Below are 24,000 nucleotides of genomic sequence, written 5' to 3'. Positions count from 1 at the left end.
ATGAAAAATTCAATTTTTTGATAAAAATTTGCATATTCGCATAATTAATTATGCATATATTAAAAAATACAATGAATATCAGTATTTTGACTATGTTTTCTTTTAGAGGACATGACAAAGGATGTGTGTGCCAAATTTGGTTGCGATCGGACGACCAACGGCCGAGAGGCCCCCCAGTTTTTCTAGCCTCCAAAATAGCCCAGTCTTTTTTGGGTTAATCAATGTGCTTTGTATTCAATTTTAATATTCCAAAAATGTCAAAAGAGAAAGCATTGGTTATTAAACATAGTAAAATGTTTATTACACCTTCGATTTTGTCATTCTCATTATAACACGTTTTGTTTCATGTGCAGTAGATTATGGAAACTGTTCTCCTTGAACAAGTCCCTCAGTTCAAGTTTCAGTGCTTGTACCTCTTTTTTGTTTATTTTTCTCCCGATTTTTCTTTGTTTATATTGTTTTAAATATTGATTTGCTATTACCGGAATAGCTTCAAATCATACCAATAAATAATGAAAACTAATGTAAGGGGACTTGCCAAGTAAATGATATAAAAAATTGAATGCAAAAGATTAAGACAAAGATTTTAATGTTATAGAAATGCTAAAAAAGAAAACACTTATAATGATTTTAGTTTATTCCATTTCGGTTTTGTACCCCCCCCCCCCCTTCCTTCCCCTCAATAAAAAATTGATGGGGGTATTAACTTTTGCAAGGCCTTTAATAAAAACAATTAGTGCATTGAATAAATACAGCACAGTCCTGTTTCTTGTCAAACTACAATAAGTGTGTTTATTAAACTTATTCTTCTGCAACATGTAAGTTGGATTTACACAATATAAAAGTCGACATAATAATCAATGAAATGGAAATATAAAAACGCGAATACATTTAGTTCTTGAAATAGACAAAATATAATTACATAATTAAAGAGAGGACATGAATAATGAGAAAAAGATAAAGAATAGGAATTGAAAGGGATATCAGGAAAATGGGAGCAGAAGTACATTAGAACACATTTGGTAAAAAAGACTGACGTGATATCCATTAAAAAAAAACAAATACAAAAACCCTATAAACAACTGTATACATTAATTTTGTTAAAAAAAAAGTAAGTTATTAAGAAAATATATTTTGTTACTTACACTACAAAGGAAGAATAGTTTGAAAATATTTTATATCTAAAGCAGTTTCATTTTATCAGGCAGGGAAAACACAAGTTATTTTTTGAAAAAAAAGTTGCCGGCATATCTGAATATTATCACTGTACATAATATTTTTAATACTTTACAAAGAAGAGAGGGGAATATGAAAAAAGCGTGTGTGGACTTGTCTTAAAATGTTGACTTTTTTTCTTTCTCCTTCTGGAGACTTGTAGTTGGTGAATAGTCAGTGCCATTAGGTTATGGCAATGTTGAAGAACTGCAATTTTATATTTCATTTGAGTGTCAGGATCATCCATCTTCCGAGGTGATTCTTTCGAGGGCTGGAGGAGAAGTGATGAGGAGTTGGTGCCGGATCCACTTCCATGCCCTATGACTACACGCTAGGCACACGCCGGGTATAGGTTAGGAACACGCAAGATACAAGTTGTGTGTGTTAGAGACACGTTCAGCACTCGTTCAGCATTCGTTCATATTTGTTGTGTGTTCATTGGAAAGCACGTTATGTGTGCGCCAGTCGTTCGTTCGAAATCAGCCGCCAAATACTCAACGTAGGCTCAGCGTACGTCTAGCGTTGGTCTAGCGCGCTGTGCGAATGTTTAGCGAGTTCATGGCGTATAGAGTCATGCGTCGAGCTCTGCGCATATTTTTGAGCATGCTCAAAAAATCACGACGCACAAGCGAAGAGCGTCGAATATATAACGTTGGTAAAACGCGCTCGTCGAACGCTTAACTAACAATGACGCAGATCTAGCAAGTAACAACGCATTGACCAAAACTTCCAAAATTCAACATGTGGCCCATGCGCCCCTCGTGCGTCGCCTATATGTGACCGGGCCTTTATAACAGCACAGCTGTCAGTAAAAACGAAAGAACAAAACATTCATGGAATGCTCCCTAGTTCTAGAAAGAAGATCATAATTATAATGGATAATATAGAGCAATAATTACCAGTTATCTTTATTTTCTTGCTATTTCATTTATTGATTTGTTGTTTATATGATTGACATTAGTTATCTCTTAAAAGTTGTACACTTATATTCATTCTTTGTTTCTATTTAAATTTATTGTATTGTATTTGTTTTATTTACATTCTGTTTAGAAACTGTATTGTATTTAACGCTATATAAAAGCTCCATATTATTTATTATTACTAACTTTTTGGGACAAGTGAAATCATGTATTATCAATTTCAAAACTTTTAATCTGGAAAATGTTCAAGTTGCTTTGATTTCGACAATGATGATTTGTACTCACAAACACTTTGGCCCTTTGACAGAAACCTTCGCAATTAGTTGGACAATTTTTATAATAGATTTTCACACTGTGGTCAATGCAATCAATCGTAAAAACATATACTAGGAACTCTGACTGAACTTTGAGTGAGGGAGCCCACTGCTATTCCAGGCATGAGACAGAAAAATTTGAAAGAAAGAGGAACTTCACGGCCCCCTGGGGGAGGGTGTGGGAGGGTTTCCCCTCCCACATTGGGAAAATTTTGGAATTTAAGGTATGCAAAACCCCATTTTGATGCATTCTACAATCAAATTTTACTGTTTTGAAGAGGTTATTTTGTAGATAAATATAGTTCCATTTGTACATCAAATTGAAAGGAAAACATTGGGTCAATCTCTTATACCTACTCTAATTTCATCCACAAAAAGACAAGGTGACGTCTTGATACAATAAATTGACATGTTTCACATCTGAGTAGATCTATGTTGGCTTTGTGAAGACTTTGTCACCATAGCTGACTTTGCAAGCTCAACTTCATGGTCCAACCACTGCCATTTGAACTTGGTGGAGACATCCTTGTCAATAACACTAACACGAGGGTCATTCTTCTCAATGGTCTTCATTTTGTAGTTGAAGAAATTACACCACATACAAATTCTTGTAAAATCCACGATAATCCAACTCGAAAACGCTGTACGTCCGTATCACTTGCATTCAATGTAAACAAATGTATACACACGTGCATGCAGAAAGCTGCCAGCTGCATAGACAATGCACATGTACAGTACTCACACTGCACACTGCACCATTCACAACGCACGCACTGACGGCGGGATATGGTAGCCTCAAAGGGACAAACAAAAACAAAAACAAAAAAATTTTTTTTTTGCTTTTTTCATTTTTTTTTTTTTTTTTTTTAGAATTTAAAAATCCGCGGAAATCCGCGGAGAAATCTCATGCCTGTATTCTCTTACCTCCTTTGGGGGAATCCCCTGGGTCCACCTTCAAAGGGTCTTTGCTGTCGATTGACCCACTGACCTCGACCACGCCCCCCTCGTCCCATCGGACTACCATCATCTCTTCTGTAATTCGGTCCATTCCACGATCCTTGGTTGTTATGGAAACCACCTCTTCCTCTCATCCCGCCCCTTTGGAAGTCACCTCGTATGCTCCTTCCTGGTGGACCCTGATGGATAGAACGAAACATGAAACTATCATCAACCCATTGCATGTTGGATATGGATGATCACAGTACTAAGTCTGTTAAAGGGAATTTCTGAATTCAGTAAAGGGAAGAACAATTTACAATCTGAATATGGTTCAGTTTGGGTCATTTTAAGTAACAACATAGACACACATAAACACATATTTTTTTTCAATTTCCAAGTGTTCATTTGTTAATATTATTTTATTTCCATAAGAGAACAAAGAGAGTTTAATGTTGACAATTACAGACAACCTCACAGCAAATCACACTGAAGATATTCATGAAGTACCCTTTATATCTATGTTCCTAAATTTACGGATAACAACCCACACATAAATTATACCTTTATTTATTACTTTAATGAAAAATATTATACTGTATGATTATAAATTTTTACACTTCTGGCAGATGATGACAATGCATTTACTTACTCTCTGTGATTTTTGTTGCTGTTGTTGTTGTTGACCTGTATGATCTTGCTCTGCATTCATGAAATCATCAACATGCATAGAGGGTGGTCTACTGGTATTCTGAGCACGCTGTCGGAAGAGATCGTATCCGCCACGCCCTCTTCGACCAAAATCTGGTCTTCCATAGCCTCCTAACAGGGTAACAAAGAGATTTAGAATTGTGAGAGTTAAGTTACATAGCATAGCATCATCTTTCAGTCATGTGACCCTGTCAGAACTCATGTGACAATGTAGTGAGATCTGACAGTTTGTCAAACAACAAATGTCAATGAAATTGTTACGGTGGCTTTCTAAATGTCAGAGCAGCATCTTTCCTGCAGGAATCTTGCAACATCTTTTCATTCGGCTCGGAAAGATGCTACAAAGGCTTTTGCAAGAATTCCAATATAAAGGCACTATGTGGCTTTTCTTTCTCTAAGATGAAATGTAAGAATTCGCAGTAAAGACACTTGCGGGAATGGATGTTGTTTTGATATGCAACAAAATATAATGAAATCTGACTGCCTACTGTGCTTTCGACTTTTGGGCCGATCAAAATTTCCTAATTTTTCCCTCATTTGAGGCATTTTTCCCTGATTTGACATATTTTTTAAATCAAATTCCCTGATGGGCTGGGAACCCTGTCATTGGTACATGGTTTACATCCACACTTGATATTCATCATAAGATAGATTGTGGGACATGGGGTCTGTTTCAGAAAGAGTTGCGTTTAAACGCAAGTAAAAAAATCAATCTCAAGTCCCAAATGCACGCTGTTGATTGGTTGAAATTCAAGTTGCGCACGATTTTTAGAGTTGCGATTGACTGCAACGGGCCCCTGATCACGATAACTCACTGTGTGCTCGACGGATTCCACTCGCTACTTTGTTTCCTGAACTGAATGTCAGAGGGTTGTATCTTCTGGTCAAGCCCCTGAATAGATAGAATTGAAATACATAGCTATGAAAATATCAAGTTACATTTGACCGCATTGACTGCAATATTCAACAGAACACCTTTTAGTGGAGCAAATGAATTAGGCTTTTGTAATCATGCTTATAAAATGAAATCGAGCACAAAGTGACACAATATTTCAAATTAATTGTTGAAAGAAAATGAGAAAAAATGTTTGCTAAAGCTCAATGAAAATGTAGACTGAATTTATAAAAGAGTGAATATAAACATAATATAAAATAATCAAACATAAAACCAATAACGAAAATACTTTTTTTTTTTTATTTCTAGGGATTATTGAAAAAATACAATTCAATGTCTAACTTTTTGATAATTCAACATTTATTTTAATTTTCCAGCTTTTCAGAAAACATTTCTTTTTGTCAGCACTAGACTTGGCATAGAATATACACATCATAAAATGAGATGATTCCAATCAAAGATCATGTGACATACCTCTTCTTCTTGTCAGGTGACACATCTTCCACACCAAGTCCCTTTGCAAGCTCTGATTGAAGGTCAAAGTTTGGCAACAGTCTGGCTCTGATCTCTTCCAGGTCACAGCGAACCTGCATACCGAATAAAATAGGTATCATCAGCATTTACAGAAGAAATACAAGTATTATCCAGGGGTCATGACATTAAGGCCGTATTATGAAGTCGGGTTTAACTTAGACCATGGTCTCACTATGTGCTAAAATTATGGAAAGCCAAAAACTCAAAAATTCTACTTATATTGTATATTTCTCACATTTACTATTTTGAATCCCTTTTCATAATGAAGAAAAATACTTCAATTATCATTCTCAGACATTTATTAACAATTTGAGCACCAGATGAGTTAATAAATTGGATGTGAACTGTTAAGGATGTTTGCCCCAAGTAATTTCAAACCAGGGTTTAATTCAAACCCAAGTTCAGAATAAGGACCCAAGTGTCTTTTCCTAACCAAACCATGTGTCAAATAAAAATGTTAACAATAACATACTACCATTCCACAGCAAATAAAATCTCATTATTTCAGTAGCTTTTAACAGTAGCTTCTAACTTGCCACTAATAACAAGTTTTATTAAACAAAGACATAGGGTCCTGTAACACAAATCGTAGCAACTGATGCTCAAATTGATTTTCATGGTTGATCGTTCATTGTAGGCCATGCAATCAATCATAAAATATCATTTTGTGTTCAATTGCTAAGCTCTGTTCTTACCATTTCTGGTTCGGTATCCAGCTCATCGAGGGAAGGCAGCCCGATCCACATTCCTGTGGTCCCCCGCTCGTCATCATCCTCCGTCACATAAAAGACGAGACGGCCGTTGAACTGGTCATGGAGGGTCAAACTATCGGGTAGCATGGAGTATGGTGGGTTGGATAGCTTGGTTTCCGGGTTGTCTAAGGCTTGGAGGAGAGAGGTCACGGTGTCCAGGAGATGCTCCATCGTCTCATCGTGCTTACAACAATCCTAGGTTAACAACAAGAGAAAGGAAATGGATGTTAAGGACAACTATGCCAGAGCAGGGGTAATATTTTTAAAAGTTCAAGTGTGTCATGGTAGACAGATGTAAGCCCTAAAAACGAATCCACTATCGTTTGATAAAACTGCCCTAAAATCATGAATCAAGTGGTGGAAGAATGTAAGATGTGTATGCAATATAAGAATACATTTATGAATGATATTGTAATAGATTTTCACTTTGTCATCATTACTGAAATAATTCATTTTTTATAAAATACTTGGTTGTAAATTTTGCTGCTTTTATCTCATGAGCATCAAATTTTGATGTAAAACAAAATAGTTTACTTCTGACATAATTAACATTTACCACCCATCCACTCTTCATGATTTGAAGTCTCATTTTGCCTTAGTTTTTTTAGATTGACCAGACTGAATAATACATGAATATGTGTAATTCAGATAACCAAAATGTGTCATGTCTTCAAGGAGCCGACAATGAAAATTAATGTCTTGCCAAATGGCACTAGTGCATTAACTTGGTTTCAAACCTTATTCACTTACTAATAAAACCACTCCTTTGACCAACTGAATTTTCAACATTCCTTTGTTATAACAATTAACTAATCAAAACTTAGTTATTTATCATTCAAAAAAGACAAGTCCACATACCACAAGAATCTTCTCCAACCTCCTCAGCGGATGCGCAGCATCTTCAGACCACCTCAAGGACTCTCCAAGCTCCGTGACATCCATGGCCAGTGTCCTGTACCCTCCAGATCCTGCAGCTCCACTTTCCTCCCCCATGCTGGCCTCCTGGTCTCCCTCCCTGGAGAGTAGGAGGTGGAGCAGGTCCAGAGTGTTTGACAGGGTGGATAGGTAGTCGGAGCTCTCCCGACTGAATGCCTCTGTAAGACGACCCAGGAGACTGTGGAAGGCTCCTGGTCTCTTGTCCAATGAGCTGATGGTCAAATGCAGATACATACTAGCGATGAGTTTCATTTCTCTGAACACAGTTTTGTTTTTCAACACATCTTCACATAAGCTTGGAGAAAAGCATTCAAAATACTGAACACATGATGCCTAAACAAAAATACATATATGGGGGATGATCAATACGCTATTCTGTCACGGTGCCACAATCCTCTTCAACCTTTTTGTATAGGAAGTAAATGGGACATAAGGTGCCAAACATGAAGTCCTTGTTTGCCAAACGGCTAGAAAAAGCTTTTGATAAATCAAATTCTTAAAGATCAAAATATGTCCAAAAAAATTGTAAGCACAATTCTGGACAAAAATCAATGAACAATGAGCGGGAAAAAAACCTCCCCAAAATCAATCATCATAAATGTAGCAGTTTGTCAATTCAAGTTTAACACTGTAAATATTCCTAGGTTTATTGTGGCAGCTCCTCTAGCCATGTCAGAGTAAGCTCAAACTCATTGAATACTGAAATCTGTTCACACCCAGAGGTTTTTGGACAAGGATTGCCCTATTCTAGATGCAAGCTTCTTCTTCTCGGGTCACTACACAAGACCTGTCCAGTGGAGGGTACAAGATCTGGTTGTGGGGTTAAAGGACTCCTGGGGCCCTTCTTACAAAGAGTTGAGGTTGACCCGATTGATCGCAACTATGGACGGCCAGCAATGTCAACATCTATTATGCATGTTTGTTCGAAATATTTTCTAGCTATGGCGTATATTCATGCATTCATTGTTTTCTTGAAAATTCACAATGCTTTTCTTTGTTTACAAAGGACATTGTGCAAATTTCCTGTAGAAAAAATTATGACACTGATGGATTTTCATAGAGTTACATTTGATTGGATCAATCGTACTTCTTTGTAAAACAGGCCCCAGGGTCCCGTCTTACAAAGAGTTACAACTGATCCAATCAATCATAACAATTGGTCCAATTGATCCAATCAATCATAACTCTATGGAAATCCAACAGTGTCATAATTTTTCTACAGGAAATTTGCACAATGTCCTTTGTTAACAAAGAGAAACACAGTGAAATGTCAAGAAAACAATGAATGCATGGATGTGCATCAAAGCTAGAAAATATTTTGAACAAACATGCATAATAGATGTTGACGGTGCTGGCCATCCATAGTCGCGATTGATTGGATCAATCGCAACTCTTTGTAAGATGGGACCCTGATCTAACCTCTTAAGATGGAAGAAGCCATAGTTGTGATCCAGGAGCATGGTCAGCATGCGAAGAGCCGGGAGGATGCTTGCGTAGGAATGGTTAGGACAGGTGACGTGATCCAGCAATGCTCCGCAGACCATGTCCATGTGCTCTCTACAGGGCAGGCTGCAGGATAGATGTTCATTCATCAGCATGGTCTCGGAGGACATGAGGGTGATCTCAGGGTCACAGATGGACTGCAAAAAGGTCTGTCGATTGCAAAATGTAAAATGTGACAGAGTAAAGATATCCATTACCATCACCATAGCCTGCTTCGTATGCTGCCTTTCAGGGGGTGGGGGGGGGGGTTCTTGGCTTTAATAATCCTTTCCTCATTTCCTTGGATTGACCATGGAAAAGTCTACTATTCTTATTTTCACTGATTTCTGAAGCATTATACAACACAAACAGTGAATATTCTTTGCCACGCAATGGTGCAATATTTTGCATTCAGTGAATAAAAGACACTCTTAATTTGGCTATGCCTCATTGAATAGAACACCTTTCTTTCATCTTATGCAAAATCTTGTACAATTGTACTCAGGAATATTCACTGTATACTGTTCAATGCTTCTTATGAAGAGAATGTTTCTCATCTCATATTCTTTTTCCAAACATCTTAGGAATTTAATCTCATGATAAACAGCCAAATGATATTATGTATAGATCCCAGTTCTATTACCCCCAATCAAACCACTTTGGCATGCATGACACAACATACAATTATTTCATAAAAACAACCATTCCCTGCCATGTTATGCACACATGTTCACCCCCCCCCCCCCCCCGTATCCTTGCTATAAAATCAAACTACATAACTTAATGATGTGCTCCTATTATTTTCCTTCTCTAAAAGTCACTTACCACAATGCATTCTTGAGCCTGCTGGTGGGTAGATGCTCTGTAAGGCTCATTCAATAACATTAGTAACCGTGGCAACACACCAACAAACTGCTCGTCACCCTTTGCACTAGTAGATAAACAAAATTCAAGAAGTAATCAGTAAAATATGAATTGTTAAGTCAACTCTGCATCATAGTAAAAGAGACTTGATGTTTTATTGTTAATCTAAATCAATCTTTACTGAATATTATCTATCTATTTGAATCTAACTATGGCAAATGCAATATGAGGTTGAGTGTGTGATGGTGTTCCTTTATAAATGTTTAGATGACAAAATATGATAATATATACACCTTAAATTTCTATCATCATCATCATCACCACCACCACCACCACCATCATCACCATCATCATCATCATCCTACCTAGATCTTGAGAGCTGTAAGAATGCTGCCTTGATGGCTGGTTGAGAGATGAGATAGACCAAGAGAGTCAAGACTCTAGCAGCATCGGCATTACATGGTCTTTCCTTGTTACTACCTTCATCTCTGGGTTCAAGGCATGACAACAGAGCATGGAGATAGGACCTGGAACAAACAAAACAGGAAAACTAAGAGAATTTATCAAAGAGCTTGAACTTGTTTAGTATGTTTTCATATAATTCCTGCGGTGACACAACATTTGCTCTGGGGTCCGTTTCATAAAGCTGTTTGTAAGTTAAGAGCAACTTTACGAACGACTGGTGATCCTTTCTTGTGGTAAATGGCATATTCACTGGTGGTGATTTAGCACGTAGGAAAGGATCACCATATGTTCTTAAAGTCACTCTTAATGGCATGGTCACACCGCCCAAGTGTTGTTGGAGCGGTCGTGGAGTGGAAATTCGACCCTCTTTCCCTACCGCTCCACGACCGCTCCAACAACGCTCGGGCGGTGTGACCAGGCCATAACTTATGAACAGTTTTATGAAACACCCACCTTGTCTTATATCTGAGAGGGCATAGGTTTAGAATTAGGATTGCCATGGAGTTTTTGAATCAGAATGTTTAGATAAAGATTAGGGTTAGTTTTTGGATGTTAGGTTTTATGTTTGGATTATCGTGCAGATTTTCCATCAGAGCAAATGTCCCCGGAACAAATGTCATGGAACCATTCCTGAACAAAGGACATTTTGGGTTACACTCACTGAGATGACAACATGTGTTCAAACATTGGCCATCTGGTTCCTAAACAAATAAAAATCTTAACCGTAACAGACTAATAACAACACCAATATGAATTAGGTAGAATTATACGGAACGCTGAGTAGCACCTTCTCTCTCAATTCAGTTCCTTCGCTGTTCAGAGATTGGCATGCGCCATTTTCTTAGCACTACACATATGAAAAGTAAAAATGTAGCAATGAAAGGCGGATGTCCTCATTTCGTATTGCTATTTGTCTAACACATGGTGATCAAGGTGACATTAAGCAGTGCTATTGCAGGTGTAAGAAGTGGCAATGGAGGTATCTGTTCTACTTATTTGAATTTTTATGAGCACACCTAGCCATATCCCTCTGTTTCACAATCATCAAACAAATAAACCTAATCCTAACATTGTGATAATCCCACTAAACTGACCTGATGACCAACAGAGCCGTCGAGCTAGCTACATCAGCCAACTGGCAGCTGAACCTCCTGAGGAAATGATGAAGGAGAGGGGAGCTGGAGAGGGAGAGCTGTCCAAGTATCTTCTGAATGGATGCAGTCTCTGAGTGAAGATGAAGGCTCCATAGACGACGGAGGTTGAGGGCCTGCTGCACCTCCAACTCCGATAAACTCTGTAATATGTGAGAATAGATTTAAGAGTTGGTTTTAACTATTGAAACATTGATAACAGTTCTTTAAAGAGATACCCCAAAAACTCCTGAAAGATTACTAAGAGTCATTTTCAGGACTGTCAAATGGTCAGGGTAATAGAAACCCTTCAGTTAGATTTAAGATGGTTAGTTGGATTTACCTGATTGGAATAAATGCATGTGAATTTTTGGAACATGCAAACTAAAGAAAGTATGAATTTATTTCTTCACTTTTGTATACACATCTCTAGAAAATGTAACATCTAGTGCTGCACCATCATCTTTCGAGACAAACAGATGCTTACTACTACTACTATACACAGAACGAATGACATTTTCAATAATCACCAATTATTTTATTATTCCTCAATTCTGTAGGAAGCAGAATACTAACAAAAGTGTGTGCTTAGCTGAAAATGCTGGGAATAAATATTGATAAGACTTTGAGCCACATGGCCATCAAAGCTTTTGTCATTACAAAAAAAAAATAAAGTAACAGTATATGAACAAGAGGTGGATTAAATCAGATCTGCTACCACCTTCAATAGGAATCCTGACAGACGGAGTACTAAAACAATACATTTACAACTATGGTGGTTTTGAGAGCACATCTTTAAGAGTAAATCACATACCTCTTGTGTCTGCATAGGTAGTGGGAGTGGCAGCAGCTCACAGAGAAGTTGTAAACCACCAATATAGGCGAAGGGAGCTGAAGGGATGTACTCCAACAATGTGTGCAGCATCCTAGTCCAACAACTCTTGGCAATGTCTGTAGATAGAAAGGACAGTTTACTGTCATTTGATAGTCTAACTAGGATTCTGTAGCATTGACTTGCCTCGTTTTTAGCAGAAGCTATACTACTACTTTTTTATAGGACAATTCCATGAAATAATCAACGTGTTTGAAGTCTCACCCACATTTTTCTTGATTCTTACTTCACTTGAACTACTCAAGCTTGATTGAAAATTATACCTGTCATATGAAGCACAAAGCAGAGGATTTTTTTTTGTATAGGGGGGGGAGCCATCGGTTTTACCTGCTTCTGTCTGGTCCTTGATCTCTCCCATGGGCTTGGTGAAGGTCATGAGAATGTCAATGATACCAATCTGAATGTCGGATGCTGTGTTGCTAAGGATGCCGCTGGTAGGAGCAGAACAGATGACGGTGTGTAGGAGGAGCAGGTTATTCACCAGACGTTCATCACAGTACTGCATGGATAAGAATGATAAAAGAAAATAAGGATGTCGGGACCTGGACTTGCTACGGAGGCAAATCAATCTGGACTCTGTCACATAAAGCTTTGCAATCAATGGTTAATTGGAACGACCAATCAAGACGATTGTTACATGGGCATTCCATTCAAAATACTGACCAGGAACCAATCAGAATGAGATGGTCATATTGGCACTTCATCACAAACCTTTGTGCTACAGGGCCCTGAATTAAGGAAGCTTGAATGGAATGCCAAACACTTTAATATGATATGACAAAGCATTGCACCCAAGAAATGACATTCACTCATGTATACATCATCAATTCCTCTTGTTCGTCAACTTACATCCATCTGGAGATGAAACTGTAATATTACTGACTTTGCATATTTAGTATTGATTTTTATCACCCGAATTTAGGGGTATCATATGCAACACACATACAATGTAAAGTACCGTAAGTAACGGTGTATTAACCGCACCCGTGTATTAACCGCACCCCCAACTTTGGACTAAAAAATAAAAAATAAAAAAATTCTTCTCACATTTTCATGCATATTTGAGGTACGAAGAAACAAAGACTAATTTAAGATTTCAAAGTATCCAAAGAGATTACCGGTATGCGGAAATCTGCTGTTCTTGATCAATTCATCTACAAATGTTAGAAAGAAAGAACGGTCCCGACAATATTGGCCACTTACACACTCACTCACCTCACAGTCACAGTGTACACACACACAGCACTGCCATTACATTGCAAACTACGATACAGTACCAGTCATGCCAGTACATCTTATCAAATTATGATCTGTGTCTTTCCCAGCGTAGGAGGAAGAAACATTCACATTTCTTGCATCACAACCTCACAATCACTTTCAGAAATTTGATGTCTTAGCATGAATTTTGGATACGGGATTACAGGAAAGTTCAAGAAACAAAGACATTTTTTCCAGTTGCTTTTTGTGGCTTCGTGCCGTCTCTCTCGTGCATGGTTTACATGGTATCTTATGAAAAGCAAACAGGAAGGAAAAAAAACAAGCTGGCGCGAAACGGGACTTTGAATAGCGCCAGCTTAAGTCGCACTATAACCATATTACAACGCAATCTCTAAGCTCACTCAACTCTCGCTCAGCGGTGACAAAATATTACCGAGTATGCTTGGCGTCTCTTTTAACTTAGCCAGGGAACTTCACTACTTTGAATCGAGAATAAAGTAAAAATTAGTGTCATGAAGGTGGGTGCGTTTGTTATGGACAATATTTAATAAAGATCGTAATAATCGCTTCCCATTACCCGCGGCTCATACCCCTCTAAACGACATTGCCTGGGCGGCTACGCCCGGCCACTCGATGTGTTGTGAACTGGCAGACATCGTACATGTACGGGAGGGGTTACGGCGGGCTGGCTCAGACCCGTCACCGTGTATAAACCGCACCCCTGACTTTTGCTTCTATCCCGGCGAGAAAAAGGTGCAGTTAATACACCGTTACTTACGGTAATCATTTCTAAGCGTTTATACTTTTACAAGGACTCATTCCAACTGGAACACACCAACTATTAAAGTGTATTTAGTCTATTTTAGATGTATCCATTTAACTCTTTGCATGCTAAATTAGGTTTGGGGGGATAATAATGACAATTGTTTTCATGTTATGTTCTTCAACTCAAGATTTCCATACTGCTCCATTGACACTTATGATTACTATATAGATGTTAACCAAGTGTTATCTTTTATTAGCTTCTCTAATTTGAAGGTAGTGGATGAATCTAGTTATTACCATTGCTGAATGTAATTGTACGAAACAGCAAGATTGCAACAACAGCTCGAAAAGGGTTAAGAAGCAAAGTTATAGTATTGGAAGCATGTAAATTGTATCTGGTTCATTATTGCAAAGTGAACAGATAATAAAAAGTTGAAAAAAATATTTTTTTTAAATAGATTTGAGTACCCAGTAGAATTAATGTTGATAAATAACTACAGAAGTAGACACTACACAAGTGAATTATCAGAAAAATTATATTCCCGTTATGGATAATAGTAGGCATACATATTACTCATAAAAGAATTGAACACAAAGTTCATCCATGCTTTACATATTGTAGTCCCACAAAATCTTTATAGGGGAAGGCGGGGTAAGTTGAGCATAGGGGCAAGTTGAGCCACCAGCCCCAGGCCAATAATGAATGAGTCAGACATTGTGGTGGTGTCATGTATTGATGACCCATAGCATAACCCCTAACCCCACCACATTGTTTCCAACTTTGAAACAAAAAGTAGTTTTTAAGAGGGAAAAATATGAATTTCAGCCAAAAAAGTAAAAAAGAGTGTGAAATAGATAAGTGCTTTATAAACACACACGTCTTTAAATATAATAAAGACATGATAATAACATTATTAGTCCAGGTATGGATCTTCATTCTTGTCATAGTCTTTTATATGATGGATGCATAATAAATGTGTGGATACAAAATTATCGCACTAAGTTCAGACTGGGGTAAGTTGAGCCAAACAGCATGAGGCAAGTTGAGCCATGGTAATTCATATGGTAATGTATCTCAAAAAACAAACAAACCATAAAAATCGATTGAAATGCAGGCTGAAAGGAGCAAATTTACATGACTGCTCTTTTCCTTTTACAGGATGTTAGTATTTATATAGAATTAGCAAGTGAAAAGACTTTTTGACATGCTGGTTCTCCCCCATACATTTTGTACATAGTTTTTGTGGCTCAACTTACCCCAGAAGGTGGCTCAAACTTACCCCATATATGGGGCAAGTTGAGCCATTTGACATCGTTTTTTTCAAAGGTCACGGTGACTTTCAGTGTGGGGATAGAAAGTTATATATAGGTGGAAAATATTTCAGAAGAATTAAATTTCAAGGCAAGGTACTTATTTCGACAAGATTATTAATCACATCAATTCTAACATGCAAAAAGCAAAAACTGTCACAACTTACCCCGCCTTCCCCTACTGTTGTTTCGTACCTGTGTATCCTTGTGTTGTAATAACTGTGTTAGCATGCTCTTGACCAGCTTCAGTAGACAAAGAACAATGCTCTCTAGCATATGGGTGTGGCCACTGGCAAGACTGATCCCTTGTTGCCATGGACGCAGCATGTAATCAGACACTTTCTGTAAGTATGAGAAGTGGGAAATGGTCTTACAACAAGTTACTACATCCACCTGGGTAATGTGAAATATTACATGTAACATGTGCAATTCTTTGCTTGTTTGAAAATAAAGCAAATAAATCAACAGACTTATGTGCACACAAAAGCATTTTGAGGAATTACTTCCTGCCGATACCCATTAACCTTACCTGGGTTGAGTGCAGCACAATGTGGGTAAATTTCTTGAAGGAAAACACGCTATGGCTCAGAATCGAACCCACGTCCTTCCGATTGAAAGACAGGAGTCTCAACCACTATACCACGACCCCCACCCCCATAATACCAATCAATAAATTTGACAAGATTTGTCAATGACAACCAAGAATTGGAATTTTGAATGGATAATCAAAATCTGAAGGAAAAACAATAACATGTTACAGAGGTGTTTTTTCCCATTCAAATGGAAATAATATAGATTTGACAGACAGAACGCACATACCTTCATACAAGTAGTGAAAGCAGTCAGTGCTCCTGATGTAAACAACTGCATTGTGGCAACCTTGTACTTCAGGTCAACTTGTAATCCTGGGTAAAAGCAAGAGAAAAACAGGTAAAATGCATTTTACATATGAAACTGATGAATTGTGCAACCAACATGAAATATCTTTCATTCTTTCTGACTCTCTGTTCTATTTTTCAGAAAATGCCATTGTTTATGTTTTTCAGAAAATAAACGCTATCCTTATCACAATCTGCTACCCACTTCCATATCCCTAATCATCTTGATACATTTATTTTCTTCTATTTCATTCTCGTCAGCTTTCTTGTTAATTGACTTTTAACAACCTCACATCACCTGTGATGGCTCCATGGCATTTGGTCAAAGACTAACTTCAGCGCTGCATTAAATGCTATACCCATACCCCAAACAGAACATATAACCCTATTGCAACCCTAACCCTACATCTTAGAAGCAGAGCAATCATCGCAGGCACAAGTGTTGTGTCACCCCCGTGATAACCCTTTCAGAATCCTACCTTTTTCAGTCATGACCTTCGGTGGGCAAACTACATGAAGCAATGTCCTCAGACATGTAAGGATCCCAGGAGCTATGTTGGTGAGATTACTTGTCATTTGGGTCATGTTGTGATTGAGGTATTCAACCATGCTACCTATGCAGCTAGCATCTAGCTTGATTGTCTTCAAAGGCTCCACCCACTTGTGAACAACTAGATCAAAGAGAGAGACAGAGAGAGGGGGGAGTGAACATTAGGAATATTGATTAGCCTCTCAATACTGCATGAAATATTTGTTTATAATTACATATACAGTCATATACCAGAATACTGTTTTGGTGTTATATATGCCGTTTCCTTGTAGTGTAAACAATGCTACGAGCAACAGTATAAAACTAACTTACTGGTGAACTCGTGTCATTGGTACCTACCATGTTAACATACCCAACTACTATTCAAAATCAAAGTTTCATAGGAAGTTGCCACTGACAACAATGTAAGCATTAAATACAACATTTTTACTATAATGTAAATTAATATGAACTACCTCCAATGATATTCCAACCCTAGCTATCTTACCCATATATTTTTCTTCCAAGTTCTGCTTTGAATAAAGCATTTCTATGTATAAGCGTATGTGGAACGTTGTGGCCCGGTGGATTAGTCTCCGGACTTTAAAACAGAGGGTCGTGGGTTCACATCCCAACCATGGCGTGATTTCCTTCAGCAAGAAATCTATCCACATTGTGCTGCACTTGACCCAGGTGAGGTGAATGGATACCTGTTAAGAATTTTCCTTGAACACTTTAGCGCCTATTTATATGGCAGCTCAGCTACAGCCAGGATAATAATATGATACCAAGTATCGAAGCGAAGTTGAGTATATGCACATAGTAACTGCGCTATATAAATGGACATATTATTACTATTATTATGAAAAACATTCATATGCTGGGTAAAACGGATCTTAACCAACAAACTACTGGACCTACCAAACTCGACTACCAACACGGATACTTGCGCCTGGGTTATCTTTACACACATCAATGGTGGTAAAAGACAGAAACTTACTGTGTTCTTCTGTGCAGCTTTCTAAGAGGGCAGCAACATTCTTATGCATGAATGGAATGTCTTCAGAGTATTGTACAACAAATGTGAGTAGCTGGGCTGCGTAGCCATAGGTTGCAGTCTTCTTGCTGGTCAGCAGAACTTTCTCATCTCCTGGATAAGGGAAGGCATAAAAACCAATGCACTTGATTTACTTCTAACTTTAGCAACAATTTTTCAAGTAACCTTGCAAGGAAAACCTCATTATCAGTTCACACATAAAGCTATATTTTTATTACAGAACAGTCAGTTGCCCAGTAAGTTCAAATCAGTAGACATACAGATAGACATTATCATGTTTAATCACACAAAAAGTCAATTTTAAAGCTTAGAATATGCCATCCTTAACCCTTGCAATGTTAAGTTTCGGTAAATTAAGACTGCATAATGACAATCCAGCATCATTCTAAAATTCAAAGCTCACAAAACTGTAGTGTAATAACTATACACATTTTAATTGTGCACTTAACAATCTTTTTCAAATCAAATTCTTACCTGCATCTCTTGTTTCCATGAGGTGAGCTAGAGGCAGAAGACATTCCAGATTATCAGACATACAGAACACCCTAGCCAAGGCCTGCCTGCCATTAAGGCTGCTCCCCGCCATCATGTACGCCCCACTCAAGGCCCCCAGCACTCCCTCGTTCTCGACCCGGGTCAAGAGGTCATTGGAGGTCGTACGGTGCTGTTTGACAAGGTCAATGAACTGTAGTGCACTCAAGGTGTAGACGAGGCGGAGTCCTAGCTGCTGAAGGCTGGTTTCAAATTCAGTGGATTCCTCATCGTCATAGTTACTTGTGAGTGCTTGGAAGAGGGTCTTGCAAGTTTCAACTTCAGTGAACATGTACAGGAGACCTGTATGGTGGTGATGAAGATACATTTTTCATAGATGTTCATAAAGAATCTCTTGTCTGTATGAAGATAATTAACAGAAATGCAAATGGACACCTAGAAGGAGGCTACTCTGAAAGGCTGAGCCCAAGTTGTCTAAGCAATGTAAGTATCAACTATTTTATTTTACAGTGAAGATCGAATCAGATGTGGCTCAGATTTGATGTACAAATGTGAGGAAGGTCTCCTACCATAGAAATTCATGTTTGACCTTGAAATCTTTTCTTGATTTGTTATGGTAGAAATACACTCTTTTGCCAGCGTTACAAGGACATCGCATTCATATATCATTGGCAATAGATTGTCAGGTCTGAAGTTGCAACACAGTGGTGCGAAACATACAATAGAGTTTGGATTCTGAAAGGGAGGGGGGCGGTATGAAATTTGATTGTCTCAAAATTGCTATATATTCTGTTTCATGGACCGCTCTAATCTTACTATGAAAAATGACAATTGACCCCCTCCCCTCTTCCAAACATTACCCATCCCATTCTACCAAAAAGTGATGACTCAGAGCAAAAAAAATGAAATGACAACATGGCATCTGTATCTAGCCATAAGACACTATACTAATAATTCCTTTGAGAATAACATGTTATTGTGATACATTGTAATGTACATCCTTTGAGACAATTCCTTTCCAAAAGCTACTTCATCCACCACCCAGGAGTATTAGTATTGACACTGTCCAGCTTACCTGGCCAATGGTCAAGCACATCGGTCAGGATCTCACTGATCATACTACTCAATGTCTCATTGGATGACGTGACAGGACAGGAGAGCAGGAGCAGCAGGCTTTCCAACAGACTTCTGAAGGTGGAAAATGAATATTTATATTTGAATGAACAAGACATGTTAAAGGCATCATGTTTTCATAATAGTACATGCTTCTTTGTTACATAACAGGATACTACTGATAATAATAATGATTATACTTATACTTGCTTAAATAGCACTTTATTGTCTCTACTCATCTGGTTACCCTGGCTTTAGCAGAGTGTATTTGAAATAAACATTCAGGATGCATGCATCACCTACTTTATTAAGGTAGGAAAAGCTATTGTGCTGCATTTGATCCAAAGTAGTAGATGGGTACCTGGCAGAAATAGCTATTCCTTACGATGCAAGTGCACCGGGATAGCAGCCACCCTGTAGCAGGGTAATGATTTGAATCAGTCTTCCTCTTCAAATAACTCCTCTTTTTTGCACTGTTTTATAGAATATCCGCATTCTTCGGGACACTTATGCTAGAGAGCATTGTTCTTTGTCTACTGAAGCTGGTCAAGAGCATGCTAACACAGTTATTACAACACAAGGATACACAGGTATGAAACAACAGTATAAAGATTTTGTGGGACTACAATAGGTGGGACTGAACAAGAAGAATAAAGACTATACCTGTGTTTGAACATATGGCACATAACAGGCCATGGATCTGGTGCTGGTGGACTGTTGATTGTCACAGAGGTAGGGAAGAATGGTAGCTTGGTTTGAGGTTGAACCTGAGTAAAAGTCAAAGTAACATATATGTTAACTTTACTAATAAATGTTTAAATTTTCATCACACCACAACAAGAATTTTATCTACCATTATCAAATTAGAAAATATTCATCACATTTAGTAATATGGGATATGATCATTTTACCTCCTGTTTCACTGCAGACATGAAATATTTTGATTTCTGATCCCTCTGCTGTTTTTCACATCACAGTGTTTTTGTTTATTGATGACTCAGGCTCAAAAATATGAGTCATACTAAATGCAATTAATGAGCAAACTTTGACTGTACAATCAAATTGCTGTAATTTAATTCAATTAACAAAAAAAAAATCAATGTGTGGGAAATGTCAATTTTTAGGCAATTTTTAAAATGATAATGCAATGTAAGATAATCAACCACATTCTCATTTGTCTATACCTAAAAGGTACTGTTTGAATGGCAGTTCAGATAGTCTTCAAAACTTGTCTTTATAACAATGACCTTGTATGAAATGCCATACAGAAGTTCCTCTTCAAATTGTCTTCTAAGCCATGCACCAAATGAGTAGCCATCTCCCCTGCAACCACTGGTCTACACTTACAATTGACTGAGGAGCAGTCCTGATGATCTTGAGTAGCTCACTGAGGAGCCCGATCACCTTGTCGACGTCGCCACAGCTGATCGATGACGCGTCCCCATCCATCCTCTCCTCCTCTAGGCTACTGGCATCAACGGTGTCAATGGTCTCCTCCACAGCTTCTGTCTGGGTTTTGGCATCGCCCTCTTCGGCGTTCTCTTCATTGCCCTGATAAGAGCCTGCTTCCATCTCTGCCTCTGGAGCAGGCACTCGATCAGCGATGCTGGAACAGCAAAACAATTCATTTCTTTTAGGATTCCCTCCAGAATATACATACCTATTTGTCAGCTTTGTATGGGTCTTTGTAAGATGGCATTCTGATGATCAAACCTAGGTTCAAACCTAGTCTAAACAAGAATTTTAGACCTCACTTCTATGGAATGATGTGTTTCATAATACTTCTTCCATAGCCATGGCAAATACATTTTACCAATTCATTCATTAATATTCATACTTTCCCATTTTTCTCATTTCATGACACGCTGCAGGATTAGAATAATTTTTACTTGGTGAAATTCCCACGTAAGAACTGGCTTCCATCTCTGCCTCTAGAGCTGGCACTTGATCAGCAATGCTGAAACAACAATTCAATTCATGACTTTTCTTTAAGGAATCTCTCAAGCCATTAGACAGCTTTGTAGAAATGAGATATAACATCTTGTTGAGTTTTGAAGTGTGGGTGTGTATTTTAATTCAGATTGATAGATTTTCAGGAATAGAGAATATTATCAAGATATAAATGGTTGAATACCATTTATTAGCCCTCCCAAGGAATGATGAAGCCCAACATTGCAATCTATCGAGGATTCTTGTTCATATTCAACAAAGAACTTGACTTTCAACATTTGCACTTCCATCAAGAAAACCAATCCAGAAATAATGATCCCAACTAACGACTTTGATAACATCTCAAGAGTTGTATTCTGAAGGCCTAAAAATATAGCACCCAAGGTCAGAATGAAGTTAGAAGTTAGATTTTTTTCTGAAAACTGGCATCCCCGTTGAACATTCTTGGCCTCTGAAAAAAAACCAAAGGTCATATCTACATACCTTTCTGAAACCTCCTTCAGATTGGTCAAGACTTCATAGAGGTGAAGCTTGCTTAGAAGTACGGCTGCAGCAGTCACGACCCGGACAGTCTGCTCTGAGAGAAGGAACTTGACCATCCGTTGGTACCCTGATGGGCCCTCCTTATCAGAGTCTTGGTGTACCCCAAGGAATCTCTCAATGCCCACCTGCCACTTGGTGGCACTGTCCAGGGCTGCAGGAGGTGAATCATCATTAAATTTAGACATTAAAAAGTGAACTAAATTAGAATGGTAGGGGAAAACACAGGTCTGGACATTACTACGGAGCTTGGGACTAGCATGCTGGATGCCGGATAGACTAGCTTAGAAGGGGATACAATCATGATGCCAAAGAAAGCAGGAGTATGATGAAAACAAATTTGCTCTCCTCAAACAAGTATTAGTGTACACCTAACTAAAGAAATACATGGAATAATATCAGCCCTTGTTTCAGAGTATTTTGTGAATACATGTAATAATTGAATTAATGAAAAACAATATACATATCTTTATTTTAACGAAGACTTGTCAGATTTGCAAAAATGTGCTTAGGGTTTCATTGGGTGATAAGAAAGCAAGAGTGCTAGCTAGTAATCAACAAAGGATCCAATGGCTGAAAGTCCTTTCTGAGGGACTTGGAAATGACAATTAGTCCATAATAGTGCATACAGGGGTGTAAAATCCCAGATTAACCAGTAATACCATTCTCCATTTAAAAAGAAACCCTCTACGCCTCATTCATGATATAAATCATGGAATCTTTTACCCAATTACATGGATGAACTCCACAGGCATTTTCATTTGCGAATTGCAGAATCAAGTCTGAAAAGCGTCAAGCGATAAGGCCCTATAACATAAAGCTTAGTGATGATCACTGGGCTGAGTTCTATGATTGAATGTACACAAATATCAATGGAATTGATCATAAATATAAGCCTCACAATCAATCGCTAAGTTTATTGTTACAGGGCCAAGACACTAATTGCAAAGCACTCACCTTTGATAGCCAGCAGCTTGAGAGATGAGGCCATGTGGTCTGTAAAGATGAGCTTCATCAGAGCCTCCTGAACACCAGCATCCTACCAAGAAAAAAAAAGAGATCTTGATTTCATTACAAACCCTTGTTGGGCATTGCCAGAAACTCATGTTCAATTGCAATTCAATCATAAGTCCCCAAATCAAGCATGATGCGGTGTTGCAAGAAAGTCAAATTGCAACTGAATGCAAAACAACTTTTAATGAGAGGACTTGCATTTGATTAGGCTTCATTTGAAATTGATTGTAATTTCTAGCAATGGACCACAAAAACTTGAACATCCATTTACTTGACCAAATAACAAAAAATGATACCCCCACAAAGACCAACAAAATCAGAATCAACATCATGCATTTTCCAAATAAAATAGAGAGAGAGTCTCTCTTTGTATCTACCATAAGCTTTCTAAATTCAAGAAATTAAAGAAATAAATGTGGGTCTTTCATATATATATATATTGTGTAAAGAAATGGATGAAGAGAACAATGGTAGGCATAGCTTAAATCAAGGTTCCCCAGAGCTATCTACCCTTTGGAAAAATTGGTGATGCCGAAAAAATGTCTCTGCCGGGAATCAAACCCGGGCCCCCAGCTTTGAATGCAGGTACCCAGATAGATAGATATATATATATATATATTTGCAAACAACTCCATTATGGAAGGTCAAATGTGAATCTCTCTCAAATTTTAACTGCATCACCTGAAGTAGACAAACATCTATGCAGTTATAGATAAACACTCATAACACTCAAACATATAATGGAAAAGTTATGAAACAATTTTTTTATTATCAAAAATACAATTACAATTCATCAAACATCAAGAAAAACTTAGGACGTGAGATATAGAACTTCACATTATAGCATTTATAAAGTCATTTGTATCTTAGCAAATCGTAGTAGTTTAATGAAACATTTCCAAAAGCAGTTCTTTCATGTATTGCCAATGTATATACATGAGAGTAATGGCTTTCTGGTAAGAAAAAATATTTCATGAGGAAATTTGTCAGAAAACTCTTACAAGCTACTAAAACCATTATGAGTCCAAGTCTGACAAAATAATTCACAAAGTGATATCCAGCAGTCCTCATTGTTTATCTCAGTGAT

At 37.9% G+C, this 24,000-nt stretch overlaps 1 protein-coding gene across 1 annotated transcript in view; it reads right to left on the bottom strand.

The window, feature by feature from the left end:
- The window catches only part of LOC121407769 (protein virilizer homolog), a 54,164-nt gene that overhangs the window by 7,514 nt on the left and 22,650 nt on the right, over nt 1–24,000 (bottom strand). Inside the window, exons 9-30 of the mRNA XM_041598966.1 lie at nt 22,857–22,938; nt 21,843–22,053; nt 20,757–21,015; nt 20,073–20,176; nt 19,372–19,484; nt 18,279–18,638; nt 17,748–17,897; nt 16,698–16,889; nt 16,160–16,245; nt 15,536–15,682; nt 12,374–12,545; nt 11,969–12,105; nt 11,119–11,318; nt 9,925–10,086; nt 9,521–9,626; nt 8,633–8,865; nt 7,136–7,424; nt 6,221–6,472; nt 5,466–5,578; nt 4,912–4,988; nt 4,038–4,207; nt 3,374–3,585 (exon numbers count right to left, since the gene is read on the bottom strand). Coding sequence (XP_041454900.1) covers nt 3,374–3,585; nt 4,038–4,207; nt 4,912–4,988; nt 5,466–5,578; nt 6,221–6,472; nt 7,136–7,424; nt 8,633–8,865; nt 9,521–9,626; nt 9,925–10,086; nt 11,119–11,318; nt 11,969–12,105; nt 12,374–12,545; nt 15,536–15,682; nt 16,160–16,245; nt 16,698–16,889; nt 17,748–17,897; nt 18,279–18,638; nt 19,372–19,484; nt 20,073–20,176; nt 20,757–21,015; nt 21,843–22,053; nt 22,857–22,938 — 3,827 coding nt within the window. The remainder of the gene's footprint in view (nt 1–3,373; nt 3,586–4,037; nt 4,208–4,911; nt 4,989–5,465; nt 5,579–6,220; nt 6,473–7,135; nt 7,425–8,632; nt 8,866–9,520; nt 9,627–9,924; nt 10,087–11,118; nt 11,319–11,968; nt 12,106–12,373; nt 12,546–15,535; nt 15,683–16,159; nt 16,246–16,697; nt 16,890–17,747; nt 17,898–18,278; nt 18,639–19,371; nt 19,485–20,072; nt 20,177–20,756; nt 21,016–21,842; nt 22,054–22,856; nt 22,939–24,000) is intronic.

Source organism: Lytechinus variegatus, chromosome 2, assembly GCF_018143015.1.
Source record: "Lytechinus variegatus isolate NC3 chromosome 2, Lvar_3.0, whole genome shotgun sequence".
In the NCBI taxonomy this organism is placed as follows: Eukaryota; Metazoa; Echinodermata; class Echinoidea; order Temnopleuroida; family Toxopneustidae; genus Lytechinus; species Lytechinus variegatus.
Note: the sequence above shows the minus strand (reverse complement) of the source record. Positions and strands in the feature narration are given on the sequence as shown.